The sequence below is a fragment of the Heloderma suspectum genome, chromosome 17 (assembly GCF_057233095.1).
Source record: "Heloderma suspectum isolate Gila_16-S chromosome 17, 16-S_ref, whole genome shotgun sequence".
Classification (NCBI taxonomy): Eukaryota; Metazoa; Chordata; class Lepidosauria; order Squamata; family Helodermatidae; genus Heloderma; species Heloderma suspectum.
Window position 1 is genome coordinate 9,675,390 of NC_139474.1, and position 14,466 is coordinate 9,689,855.

The 14,466-nt window shown below is 48.3% G+C and overlaps 1 protein-coding gene across 5 annotated transcripts in view; it reads left to right on the plus strand.

Moving 5' to 3' along the window:
* CCDC88B (coiled-coil and HOOK domain protein 88B) overlaps positions 1–14,466 on the plus strand; it is a 48,637-nt gene that overhangs the window by 21,425 nt on the left and 12,746 nt on the right. For 4 of the 5 annotated variants that reach the window (XM_084824382.1, XM_084824385.1, XM_084824384.1 and 1 more), the window contains exons 14-22: positions 626–1,543; positions 5,631–5,749; positions 6,266–6,389; positions 7,480–7,626; positions 8,931–9,092; positions 9,906–10,183; positions 10,961–11,104; positions 11,550–11,736; positions 13,672–13,817. In XM_084824382.1, the coding sequence (XP_084680508.1) occupies positions 626–1,543; positions 5,631–5,749; positions 6,266–6,389; positions 7,480–7,626; positions 8,931–9,092; positions 9,906–10,183; positions 10,961–11,104; positions 11,550–11,736; positions 13,672–13,817 (2,225 nt within the window). The remainder of the gene's footprint in view (positions 1–625; positions 1,544–5,630; positions 5,750–6,265; positions 6,390–7,479; positions 7,627–8,930; positions 9,093–9,905; positions 10,184–10,960; positions 11,105–11,549; positions 11,737–13,671; positions 13,818–14,466) is intronic. The other variant, XM_084824381.1, reaches the window with a different exon arrangement.

Genomic DNA, 14,466 nt, shown 5'->3' on the forward strand with positions numbered 1-14,466 from the left:
TATTGCAGCCCTCTGACTAAATTTAATGTGGCCATCCAACTAAATTTACAAAAATTGCTGCCGCAAATTTAATGCGGTCCTCAACGTAAATTTAACACAGCCCTCGGCCTAATTTCAAAGGCCCTCTACAAGCTATCAGTTCAGGCATGAGCGATCTGTTAAAACACGCTGGATTTGGGTGGCCATGTCCTACTTTACAGAGAACAGTCCTCTATTTGAAGCTGGGCTTTCAGAGCACAGTCCTCCATTTGATGGACTGTTGAGTCCAAGCTCTGCTGAGGGCTAAAAACACTAAGGAGAGCAGAACAGACTAGGGGCCTTGAAGTTACCCACCCATAGTTAGCAGCACCGGGCCAGCAGATGGGTCACCTGGCTCCAGTCCTCACTGTGGTGAGCTGTATTGTATTTCGATTTAAATTATAGTAGCTATTTTAAAATTTGTAATATATCCACATATATTAGCATATGCAGATTTCATACAGATCTGTCTCCTATTTTGTCTTCTGTTTTGGTAGCACATTTCCTTTTGTGGGGGTGATGCATAAGTGGCCATCCTAGTGTGGAAAGAGGGGGCAATTTCCAGGTGAGATGCTAACAAGTTCCATTCGTTGTTGTGCCCATCTAGCTGAAATTGCTGCAAAGCCGAGTGGAACTAGAGGCAGGAGAGCAGGCCTCAGACCTTCAACAGGGTTTGCCAGAGGCCCAGAAGCAGCAAGAGAGTAAGGGATTGATCTCCAGAACGAGGGAACATCAGGCCCTTAAGCAAAAGGATGAGGCCTTGGTGGCAGGAACAGAGGCAGCCCTGTCAGAGGCTTGGACTCTGCTGAGGGAGGCTGAGCAACATCGGGAGGCAGAGTCCCGTCGAGTGTTGGGCCTTGAAGATAGGCTGAGTTGCCTGCAGGAGGCTCATGCCAAGGCTCTGGAGAGGCATGAGCACGAGCGGGAGCAGTGGCGCTTGGAGACTGAGCGTCTGGTGGAAGAGGTACAGGCCCTAGAGCGAGAGCAGGAAGCCCTGTGGGCTGGATCTCAGGCCTTGCAGGCTGCAGCAACCCAGGCTGAGTTAGAGCTGGGGGAGGCCCGGCAGAGCCTCCAAGGCGAGCAGCTGCAGGGGGCCCTGCTGGCCCAGAATGCCCGGCAGGTGGAGGAGGATTTGGGCGAGGCCCGGAGGGAGTTGGAGGCCCTGCAGCGCAGCCTGGAGCAGCACAAGGTCGCCCTGGCTCAGATGGAAGCGGAGAAGAGGGCCTTGGAGGAAATGCTGGACCAAGCTGAGGACCGGCAACGGCAGCTGGACAAGGAGAGCCGGCGCCTGAAGGCCCAGGCCCAGGCCCAGGAGGAGGTGCTGGCAGCTCAGGGCCTCCGCCTCGTCCAGCTAGAGGCCCAAACCCGGCAGCAGGCGATGGAGCTGAGCAGCCTGCAGGAGCTCGCCCAGCATTTTGGGGAACTGGAGCAGGAGGCCGCTGGCATGAGGGAGCAGCTGCATGCCAAGTGCAAAGCTTCAGCCGTCTTGGAGGAGGTAACAGGAAAGAGGCCATGGGTCACCAAGGTATAAATAGTAAATAGCTGGGATCAGGCCTGGTGTCAAAATCTGGCATCCTTTGGTAGCTGCTTGGGTCTCACTGCACCAGAAGGGCCCATTGCTGAGCTCCCTTAAATTATTTCCCCAGTGCTGGGTCGCTACTGAAATGTCCCACAATGCCCTGGAGCAACATTATGCTGGGGGCATTGTGGGGAATTAAAATGGCAGCCGGTGCCTGCCTGTTTTTTGAAGACCTTTGGGCAAGACACCCTCAATGGGCCTCCTCTCCGAAAGAGTCTGCCTTCTCACTGCCATTGTCACCACCTGCTATTGTAGCTCATCCTCTTTCTCATCACTTGCTTGCTTGAAAGACAGAGAGCCAGTGAGCAAGTTGGCAGTGGCATCCCCTGCTCCTCCTCCTCACCAACACCGTTGTCTGGGCCACAGTGAGAGGCAGGGGAAGAAGCAGGTAGCAATGGTGAAGAGGGGCCAGGGGGGAGGGGCTGTGGGCCCCTGCTGCGGTGTGGGCCCTCAGCCGTTGCCTGACCATGCCAACTTTTGACACTGGTCTTGGTGGTAGCTCCCAGACCTCAACTGGGAGCCGACTGGTGCTGACTGAATGGTACTGCTACTGCTATCTAGGGCGCCATCACACGAGGTTTTTATCGTGCGCTCATGGTGGATCACTCACAGAAGTTTGTGCGTCCTTTTCACAATGTCGTCATCCTTCTGTGCCTCTCCCGCGGTTTTTTAGGTTTATCCTGCAATGATTTAACTCACCTATAATGTATTAATAGATGACACCACCATTAAAGAGGACTGGTAATTCTGGGAACGTGCGATATTGCCGTAATCTAGTGGCTGTATAAACAGAACATAGGGAACTTCCACACAAGGGAAATGGCCAAAAAAAACCAAAGGGGGAGGAGGCACATGTATTGTGCTGTTCACGATGCTGGAAAGACTCTGGAAAAAGAAAGCCCAGTAGGGATGCGGGATTTCTGCCTCGTGTGATGACACCTCTAGTGCAGGGGTGGGGTGGGGGAAAGGCTGCCACAGTAGGGGCAGAGAGTACCTTGCTAAGAGCCCCTGGAACCCTGGCTGGGATGCAAAGTGCCGCCCACTGTGTTGCATTTGCACACAGGAGCTGTTTAACTCCCCCTGTCTGACAGCAGCCTCCTGAAACCTCTCTTCCAAATTGCAGGGAGATACTTTGGAGCAGCACCCTGTGCAATGCACAGGGCTACATTTAGAAAGAGAGAAATCTCTCGAGATTTTGCTGCCCTTGCTATCAAGCAAGTTCTAACCTGCTTGCATATCTAAGTTTTTACCATTTCACTTTTCTCACCAGAGGGCACTAGAGGTTTTCTCCCAAGAGCCGTGAGAGATCAAACAGGGAGAAGGTAGACTGGAATCTACTGGTAGATCTCTTGGTGATTTGCAGTAGGTTGGAAAGGGTTTCTGACTCCCTATGGTTTCTGACGCCTAATCATTTAACAATAATAAGTAAAACTGAAAGTTTGCTTTTAATCTCTCCCGTGGCTGGCCATGTTTTCATCGCTTATCTTGTAGCCTTGGTGTTCCTCACCTGTAAAATGGGAGTATTAATTGGTTGCCTTTGGCCAAGTTTTTGTGCAGCTTCATTGGCCACTTTGAGCATTTTATGTTAGAATCTCTGATCTGTAGTAACTCAGATGTAGGTTTGTATGTGCCTATACGGTGTATGCTCATGGGTTGCTGCAGGCAATTGGCTTCACTGCCATCTCCTCCCTATTTTGCACCTAGTTCTGATTAGTGGACCTCAGAGTTATAGTAAAAAACAAAACAAATAGACCACTGAAGCCTGAAGTTCTGTCCACCTCTTTTGTTATTATTTTTTAACTTAGTTTTTATTATGAAATTCCAACAAAAGGAAAGAAAGAAAGAGACCAATTGAACGAAGTACAGTGACATGCTTGACAGAAAGGAAAACTTCTGTATCTGCAGACTCAGAAGTCTTAGTCCAAACGGCCTTAATCTGGAAGACAGTTCATAAGCTTTATGCCAGTCATATCTCGGGGGGGGGGGGGTTCTCCTTAGGAATTTTTATCTCCCAGCATTCCAAACTCCACTCTTTGTTTCCATTTAACGTCACAACTACTGATGAGGGCGGAAGCCAAAATGTTTAGCTCTAAATATATATTTACATTATTCTGTTGTTAGTCTATCTTTCATATAGAAAATATTGATTTCTAAGAACTATACATATACTTCAACGAAATCAGACCAATATCCAAATAAGTATCCATTTGCAGATGGCATCTCTGTTATAAAACAAAGCAGGGGTGAGCAAAAGATAGATTGATTGTGCTATCCTCATTCTACCAATTTTTGGTGGACCACACAGCACTTGCTTGTTGCTCAGATTTAAATTGTTGTTGTTGTTGTTGTTATTGTTGTTGTTGGCAAAGAATACTAACAAAGACTTGCTCTCTGCTGCATCCCAGAGAGCAGGACTAGATCTAATTGGCTTAAAGGTGCAATCCTATGCATGTTTAGACAGAAAAACGGCCTGTGATTCCCAATGTGCTGGCTGGGGCATGCTGGGAGCTGTAGGCCTTTTTTTCTGTCTAAACATACATAGGATTGTGCTCTAAGTTACAGAAGTGTAGAATATGGTTAGAGAAACATCTTAGCAGTAAGAGCAATTCAGCAATGGGATCATTTGCCTAGAGATGCATGCGCTAGTAGCCAAGGTTAGTCTATGTAGAGTAGACCCATTGAAATGAATGGGACTGATGTTAGTCATGACTAACTTAAGTTTCATTCATTTCAATGGGTCTACTCTACATAGGACTAACATTGGATACTACCCACAAAGAGCTCCTACACTTGAGAAGGGATTGCTCAATCAAGGACAGTGATTTACCATGTACTCCCCTGGAAAATAGGCTCTGGGCCTGAAAGTGTTGCCATCAGGACAGGACTTTGGGGCAGATTCCCAGGGTCCCCAGTCAGCAGAATGAGCAGGAGGGGCCCCGAAGTGCAGCAGCTGGGCTGGCTTACCACATGTTGAAATAAGTGAAGTAATTCACATTTACCATCTAAACACCCCCCCCACCCCGCTGCCTCCCTTAAGATCATTAAGTCCAGAATCTTAAATTACCTAACCACACCACATTAAAGAAAAGATCATAGAATGATAGAATCATAGAATAGTAGGGTTGGAAGGGGCCTGTAAGACCATTGAGTCCAACCCCATGCTCAATGCAGGAATCCAAGTCAAAGCATCCCTGGCAGATGGCTGTCCAGCTTCGTCTTGAATGCCTCCAGTGTGCGAGAGCCCACCACCTCCCTTGGTCATTGGTTCCACTGTTGTATTGCTCTAACAGTCAGGAAGTTTTTCCTGATGGTCAGCCGGAATCTGACTAGGCAGAGAGAGATCTCCATTGGCCAGAGAACCACTGGGATGCTGCACTGCCTGCCACCCAGGAAGAATGTCATGGCAAGGGGGAGAACAACTTGGCCCCATACGTCAGCCAGAGAGGGAGCAGCTCGCTTCACTTTCCCCTGCCAGAACGAACACATAGCTCCAACTGATGGTTCCCTGGGACTGAAGACTCTGGCTTCATTCATCAGCCAGAGAACCACTGGGAAGTTGTGTGCACACGCACGCGCACACACACACGGCCTCCAAAGATAAACATCACAGCAAGAGGGAGACCAACCTGGATATTTGGAGCATATGTTGTTCTTAAGGACTAGAATAGACTTTCCCAACCTGCTGCCCTCCAGATGTTTTGGGCCAACTCTTCTCTGCTTTAGCTAGCTAGCATGGCCAATGGTCCAGAATTCTGGGAGTTGTAGCCCAAAACATCTGGAGGGCACCAGGTTGGGGGAGGTTGGACTAGAACCATAGCTGTATGATGACCTTCCTCAACCGGAGGCCCTCCAGATGTGTTGGACTAGAACGAGTGCAACACATCTGGAGGGCACCCGGTTAGGGAGGACTGACCTAAGGTGGTTGGTATGGAAAAGGTGAAGGAAGGATGCCTTGGAAAGGGGGGTGAACGCTGTGGCAAATACCCCCACACCCCTTAATTTTTCCCCTCACAGGATGCCTAATTTTTTTCAGGAGCTCCAGAAAGAGATAGCAAAGGGGAAGGAGACGGAAGCTGCTTTGGCTCAGCTGAGGGAGCAGCTATTGAAGAAGGAAGAGAGTTCCAAGCTAGACGTGAAAAGCAGGCAGCACAAGTGGGTATCAACCAACCAAGCGATTTGATTGATTGATTGATTGATTGATTGATTTGATTTGTACCCCAATTTTCTACCAAGAAAAATGGTCCTCAGGGTAATGGCACCATTTAGCTAGGGTTGCCAACCATCCAGAATTTTTTGTATGGGCTGGCCGAGAATTTCCCATTCTCCCACAGCCAGGTGTCTGAAGAGAAGGATTGTGTGTGTGGGGGGGGTGTCACCAGGGCTGGCCCAAGACATTTTGCTGCCTGAGCAGAGCAGCAACTGGTGCCCCCGCCCTGCAAACCAAAGTGAAAGTGCCTAGGCAGGAAGTCCTACAATCCCCCTGACTCCCACCGTGCCACACAAAATACAACAACAACTACTTAAATAACCAATAATTTGCTGCCTGAGGAGGCCACCTCATTCCGCCCAATGGTAGGGCCAGCCCTGTTTCTCAACCAGATAGGTAGTGCTAGCATGTCTGAGTAATGTATGTTTTTTCCCCTATTCTGGGCACAACCATGTCTCCAGTGAGGAAAAGCAAGAGGGTCTTTCTGATGAGAAGAAGGCAGTGCTGGAGGAGGACAACCACGCCCTCAGGAGGCAGCTTGAGGAACTGCATGCTCTCAAGCAGCAACACGCAAACAATCATCAGGCGAGAATCCAGAAATGTGCCCTTCATCAGAATACCATCTGCCCCAGATCCCAGGGGAGACTGGAGCTGCCAAGGGTATCCCCCCACTCTTCCCTCCCATTGCCAGTCTCCTTCTATTACAATAATACGAGGCTGGGCAGAAGGTAGATCAGGATCTACTTGTAATCCCTGGATAATTTGCAGTAGAACTGTGATACCACAGTTGCCAACCAGATGCCCATGGGAAGCTCACAAGCAGGAAATGAGTGCAAGAGCACCCTCCTACTTGTGTTCCCCAGCAGCTGGTGTACATTGGTATACTGCCTCCGATAGTGGAGGGAGCATATAGACATCATGACCGGTAAGCTTTGATAGCCTTCTCCTCCATGAATTTGTCTCATCCCCTTTTTAAGCCATCCGGGTTGGAGGCCATCGCTACACTTTGTGGTAGAAAATTCCATAGTTTGACTATGCACCGTGTGAAGAAATCCTTATTTGTCCTGAGGTTTCCATCACTCAGCTTCATGGGATGACCCTGAATTCTAGCATTACAAGAAAAGGAGAAAAAATTCTCCCTCTCCATTTTCTCCACACCAGGCATAATTTTATACACCTCTATTCTGACCACCCCTTACCATTTTCCTAAGGTAAACAGCCCCATATGTTGTAATCTTTCCTCACAAAGGAATTGCTCCAGCCTCTTGATTGTTTGGGTTGCTCTTTTCTGCACCTTCACCGGCTCTACAGTATCCTTTTTGAGGTGCAACAGCCAGAACTGTATACATGTTCTAAGTGTGGTCACACCATCGTGTTGTATAAAGGCTGTTTTCCGTGGCATAGGGGTGTGTGTGTGTAATCTGACTGTGTATATCACCTTATCCTCCACTAATTCATCCTAAAATCCTAAATTAGGCTGTTAAAATCAAGGAAGATTGGTGTGTAGGTGTAAACAGGAGTAGATTTGTGTGTGAAGAATCTGTGTGAGAGCTCCACAAACTCCTGGGCCGAGCATGCTATTTATGTGTAGTACATCAGCTCCCCTTAGGCGTAGAGGTTAGCATGGCAGTAACTGGGTGCTCTCTAGAGACCGGCTGTTGTTTTCTCCCTACAGGCAAAGAGCAGTTTTGTTCTTCCGCTTTTATTAGAGGAGCCTCCTGTGACCCAGCACACAGAGAGCCAGAATGAGCCTAACTCTGACCTCCAGGCTAATGCAAGGAGTGAAGCCCTCAGCACAAGACTGATTGAAGTGGAACGCAAGGTGAGTGCACAATGAAGAGTGCAGGGGAACAAGGAACTGAAAGGAGAAGCATCTTCACTCACTCATTCTGGTTGTGTTTCTTTTCCTGGGACCGGGTCAGCGTTAGAGCCCTTTTAGGCCAATGTCCAGGTTCTACCCCCTACCCCCTATTTCCCAGTCTTGTTAGGTGCCCCTCTAAAGTATGGCCCAAAATTCTTTTGTAAGCAGAGCTTTCCTTAACCACAAGGTGAAGTAAAATAATCATGCTGCCTTCTGATGGTTAAAGGGGCCGTTTCTCTCGGTAGACAAGCGGGGTACAAATAAGATTAAATAAATAAATAAGCAGTCACTTCAATTCATTTTAATGTTCAGTTCCAGTGGTATGCTGTAAATGGAACTATTGCGATTTGTTGGGTGGTGAGTCGGTGAGATGTTATCAGTGGTCCTGGAAGAATTGTGAATGGCTGCAGAAGGAGTCTGATGATATAGGCACTGCTGGCATTCACACAAAGACCAGATATGTGCGAAGCTTCCAGTGCAGCAGGCCCTATCTATGTCAGCCTTCCCCAACCTGGTGCCCTCCAGATATTTTGGACTTCAGCTCCCATCAGCCTCAGCCAACATGGCCAGTGGTCGGGAATGCTGGCAATTATAGTCCAAAATATCTGGAGGACACCCAGGTTGAGGGAAATTGACCTAGGGTACTTCCAGATGGAGAACTCCAGTGGTACCAGTCCAAAGGCATTGTGCCGCTATTCCATTTTTTCCTCCTTAATTTATTTTTTTGGAAAGATAAAAGATGGAAGAAGCAGGGGGAAAAACATAGGAAGGTTGCAAATGGAAGATGTTGTTTTCTGGACCCCTTGTAAAACTCCGCAAAGGAGACAGGACAATTGCATGATAAAAGCCCCCTCTGGACGTGCCCCTAGTTTCTCTGGGTAGGAACCCCAGCTGTGGCCAGAAAAACAAACATTCCACTCTATAGGAGTGCCAGTGTGGTGTAGTGGTTAGAATGTTGGATTGGGACTGGGGAGAGCTGGGTTCAAGCCATTCACTTGGCCATGAATCTCACTGGGTGACTTTGGGCCAATCACTGACTCTCTCAGCCTAACCTACCTCACAGGGTTGTTGTGAGGATAAAACGGCGAGGAGGGGGATCATGCCTGCCACCTTGGACTCCTTGGAGGAAAAGGTGAGATACCAGTGTAACAATTTTTTTTTTTTCCGGAGCGGGGTGGATGGCTCACTGCGTCATTGTCAGGGAGGAGGGCATTCCAACTTTGCTGTGCCCTACCAACATGAGCCAGGTTCTCCTACCTTTTCAGAATGCCGTTCTGCAGGCAGAGAAATCGGTGCTCTCTGGGCGTCTGGGCCAGCTGGAGTCACAAGTCGGCAGTCTCCAGGAAGCGCTGCTGGGCCTGCGAGGCCAAAGTTCCGAGGCGAAGGAAGAAAGCGGGAGATGGCAGGCTCAGAGCAGCGCCTTGCAGGTAAGCAGTGGCCTCCTGGTCCCCCTGAGTGGTTCTCTGAAATTTCAACGCCACCTCCTCTTCCCCCAGGGCTGGTGCTTAAGTGCTTTGGAGGAGGGATGCGTGCCCTCCCTAGGCCAAGAGTCCAACCATGTCTTTCCACCTTCAAAGCGATACCAGGATCTCTAGCAGCTTGTTTCTAGAACAAGAGGAGGGGTATCAGCTCAGGGGACCCCAAAGGTTTGCAGAAGTAGAACAAATATTTTGGGGGGGAATGTAAAGTGGCAACAAAAAACAAAAACAAGCCAAAGAGGAGTAAATATGCTCAGAAGCCACAGGATGTGGAGTGTCTAGGTGGGGTGGATGGAATAGCGTTTCCTGAAAAAGGACATGGCTGGCTGGAACATTTGAACAGAGCCACTTTACGCTGCAACTTTTTGTTGCAGGTCTCAGCTGTTCTGACTGATTTGGCACGAGTGCAGCCACGCCAAATGGCTTATTTCAGCCTTCCCCAATCTGGTGCCCTCCAAATGTGTTGGACTGCAACTCCTATAATTCCTAGCCAGCATGGCCATTGGCTGGGAATTATGGGAGTTGCAGTCCAACAGATCTGGAGGCTGATTGACAAGGATCAAAATCTCTCTCATTTTTTCTTCCTCATCCTATCTTGTCTCCTACTTTCCCTCCCTCTCAGACCTGCATGCTGCTGTGATTGTGATTTGATGATGATGATGATGTCATTAATGTACAAAGACAGGTCTCTGCCCCCCAGGAGTTTACAGTCCTTCTTTGTCTCTTTCTGTCATTTCTGTCCCCTCCCCCGAATCCTGGCAGGTGGAGGCGGCATCGCTGCGTTCCCAGCAGGCCTTACTGGAATCTCAGGTCTCAGAGCTGCGGCAGAGGTTGGCCCTCTTGGAAACTGAAGCCCGGGGAGCCCAGCAGGAGCGGGAGGAGTGGCGGGGACGCTACGAGACCCTCTTGCGCGATCACGACCGCCTGACGGTGCTGCATGAGCGGCAGGGAGCTGATCTTGAGGGGCTGCTGGGTAAACACACGAGCCTCAAGGGATCTCTGCGCAGCCTGGAGCAGCAGTACCGTGAACTGCAGGGCAGGTAACTCTGGAGAAGGGGAATCAACAAGACAGTTGTTTGAGGAGTGTGTGGGGAAAGTGACAATAGTCCTAGCAAACAGTAGGGTACATCTTTCACCTTTGCCTTTTATCTGGTCAGTTTCCTCTTTGGAAGACACCAGTGGTGTAGTGGTAAAATTTGACACGCAGGCATTCATCATAACATTCCCCGTAGCCATGCAGCCAACGCGAATCCAAAATTTCAGGCAGATGCATTGATTCTTATCAACAAACCAGTTCTAGGAGTTTTCATCTCCACCAGGAACAGGTCTTTTGCAAAGCTAATGTCCAGTTTCTCCTTCCTCGTCAGCGATCTGTTGGCAGGGGGATGCTGGGAATTGTAGACCAACACATCTGGAGGGCACCAGGCTGGGGAAGGCTGATATAAGAATTAATTATACAATAAAATAGAATAGAATCATAGAGTTGGAAGAGGCCTACAAGACCATTGAGTCCAACCCCTTGCTCAGTGCAGGAAGCCTGATTCCCGGGCGGTCTCCCATCCAAGTACTAACCAGGGCTGACCCTGCTTAGCTTACAAGATCAGACGAGATCAGGCACATTATTGTATACACCTATTTAAATTGTCTTGTTTTGCTCTCTAGCCATTTAGTAGGTAGAGACAGATTGTTGACCAGAAATAGTGATATTCCTGGGGAATATAATCACACATGCTTTGACTCTCGGGGAAGAACTTTCCTAAACGGTACATCTGCCAGGTAAAAAATCAATCCTGTCCTCTCCCCCTGTCCACACACAGGCATGACCAGCTGTTGGGGCAGAAAACTGGTCTCGAACAGCGGGAAGAGGCCCTGCGGGGCCAAAGGGAGCGGCTGGAAGAGGCCGAGCAACATCACCGGGAACTGGTAGAGCAGCACGGCAACCTGAAGGAGGAGCATGAACGGTAAGGGTGCGTGTGTAGGAGGTGGACATTGTGTGTATCCGCTAGAGCTGTTGATAACGAAGTCAGACCATTAGTAGTTTTAAAGCGACGTACAAAACGGAGTAAGGCAAGATGGAAAAATATAGTAGTCACATCAGAAAAGCACACAGATTGCTTTGAGAAAGCCGGTCTTGACATACAAGCAATTCAATTAAAGGCAGCAGTGAAGAGGAAGGTCTTCACTGCCCACCGAAATGCTGGTACTGAAGGAGCAAGGCTCAAGTCAGTTGGAAGGGAGTTCTAGAATTTTGGGGCCACCACTGAGAGGCCTGTGCCTCTTGAATGTGCCAACCTAATTAGTTTCAATGCTGGGTGCTCAAGGAGGACCTCTGAAGCAGGTCTTAGTGCACAGGCGGGATTATATGGGTTGAAACCTCCTTTTGTACACTTCTGGTCACCTCCCCAGGGTGAAACAGACGCTGGCACAGACGGAAAGAGCACGGGACGACTTCCAGGGGGAACTTTGGGGAATGCGGAACCGGATAACTGGTCTGCAGCTGGAGCAGGCAAGGCTGGAGGCGGAGAGCGCCACCCTGAAGGAGCAGAACCAGCAGCTGGACACGGCGCTGGGGCGCCTAAGCACCCAGTGTGAAGTAAGGATTATCCCACCCCACCCCACTCGACTGGCCTAGTTTATGTAAGTGGCAAATTAGGCTGTTGCTGGATTGTAATCACTCAGGCTGCAGGTGTGAGAGAACTGTGTGGGCAAACGAATGCTCCTTTTGTGTTAGATGGTGAGCTGTTTGGGGCAGGGAACTTTCCTCTTGGCTGCTCTGTATAGTGCCATGCCCATTCATAGCAATATACAAATATTTAATAATACTATATCATTTTTTAATTCTTCCATGTAGAAAACTAGGATGTCAGAGCAAAGAGCTCCAGCCTAGCCTTTTCCATGACATGTTAGTTTTCTACATGCAGGGATTTTTTTTTTTCATGGAGAAGTGATGTCCCCTCCTTGCCGCCATTGCCACCACCTTCACTCTGAGGTGGTACAGTGCAGGAACTGTTTTATTGATGACGTGTTTCTCTTGCCCTTCCTCCAAAGAGCTTAGTGGAAGACATGAGAAAGGTCCAACTAGTTCACCACCCGTTTCACACAATGGCCAGCCAGACGCTTCTGGGAAGTGCATGAAGGTTCAATTTTACTATTGTGGCTAGCAGCTCTTGACAGTACTCCAACCCTCCCTCAGTTTTTCAAATCCCCTTTTAAAGTCGCATCTTATGGCAGCCAATTTTGTAAAGGTGGGAAACCTTTTTTTTGCTGAAGGTCGCTTTTCCTTGGCGGTGTCGGGGCCCACATGTCAGCAGTGGGTGGGGCCAGAACTAGAGTGGGCAGGGCCACCCATCTTTTTCCGCCACCCGGTTTTTTTCTTTCTCTCCCTTTCTGACACCCCCTTCTCTCTCTCTCTCTCTCTCTCTCTCTCTCTCTCTCTCTCTCTCTGTCTCTCTCTCTCTCTCTCTGTCTGTCTCTCAGACACCCGTTCTCTCTCACTTTCTCCCACCCACTGTGACTCTCCTTCTTCCTCCCTGCCCAGCTGGCTGCCTCGGGAGGGACAGATCACTCTTGCCAGAGGTCTGAAGTGATTGCTTAGAGAGGGATTTTAAAATTAGGTTGAGAGCTGCATGAAATACAGGTTGCCCACCCCTGAATTATACTTTGTGTGGAAGAAGTGCTTCTTTTTGTCTATCTTGAATCTGCTGCCAGTGAATTTTGTTGGCAGTTCTTATTATTAGGAAAGAGGGAGAAGGATTTCTCCTTGCCCATTTTCTCCAGATCATGTCCCAAGTCCTTAAAGCAAGTTGGGGGAAAATTATGTGTCTATTTACTTATTTGAAGCATGTTTACTCTGATCTTTATCCAAAAAGGCTCCCAGAGTGACTTACAAAAGATCAGTAATAAACAAGACAGTCTCTGCCCAGGCCACAGGCCTACAGTCTCAAAGACATGAGATAAAAGGAAAAAAAAGGATGAGGGAAGAGGAAAACAAGCAGGCACCAGTTCTTAAAGTTGGTTCTTATAAGAATGGAACCAGTTGGAAACTGGTTCAGGGAAAGGAGGAGCCAGATAGAGCTGGTATCCAGCAGTGGTCCTGCTTCTTTTCTCTTGCTCTATTGTGCAGCCTGACTTGACTTGCAATTTATATTAAAATGCATATAAAACATGTGCTTTAGGTTAAGATGCATTCCAAGCATGGTATTTTAAGATAAAATATGTACAAAAAAGCGTATTTTAGGGTAAAATTCATGCCCCCACCCATCATAGATTGCTGTAGGAAATGGGGTGGAACAGACCTATGAGTGGACACATGTAGAACTGATGAAGACCAGAAATATATTGATGTGCCCGTCCTTAGGCCTAGAAACAGGGACGCCCTTTTTGGTAGCATCTCCTGCATTACACATTGCGTGCAGATTCGGCCTGTGGAGTTACTAGCATGCAGGTTGCAGGACCAGGTCTCAGCAGGACTGCCATTTATGTTCTGGCCATTAACAGAATGCCCTCTCTTCCTCTCACCACCTGGTAGCTCCTGGCCCAGTTGAAGGGGAACCAGGAGGAGGAGAACCGGCACCTTTTTCAGGAAAATCAGGCACTAAGCAGGGAGAACAGACGCCTGCTGGAGCACAGCTTGGAGAGCCGGGAGCACTTCCAGGAGGAGCAGCGTCAGTACCTGTGAGTGGCAGAGCGCCCCTTGGTGGCTGGGCAAAACTCTACATCCCTGCTTATTTAAAATCTTTTCTGTTTATGTATGTATTTATTTAATTTCTATACCGCCCAATAGCTGAAGCTGTCTGGGCAGTTCACAAAAATTAAAACCAAAAAGCACATAGTAAAACAATATTAAATATAAAAACATTAAAACCACAATATAACAATATGTATTTTTATGTATTTCCTGCCTATAATTCAACTGGGTATTCAAGGCAGCTTACAGTAAAACATTCAAAGTGTCAATAAAATAAGTAGAAATAGATGTAAAGCTATGGCTGTCACTAGATTAAAGATCTTAGTTGATCAGTCATATCCATTTTAACTGGTGAGTGGGGAAATTAAATCTATATATGACTTAAAGCAATAGTTCTGAATTTTAAAAAGCATGCCTTTTGTATGATGCATGCACATGTTGCAGCAGCCACTGTCTTAGAGAGGCATTCCCCTGTGTGTGAGAGAGAGGGGGAATGCCTCTTCTAAAATAGGACCAGCCATCTGTTGGCACTGATGAGTTGTCACAGCAGTTGCCATTTTAGAAGAGGCATTCCCTCCGGTGTATGTAAGGTGGGGGGGCACCAATCACCTGCTGGCACTGATGAAGCAAGTATGT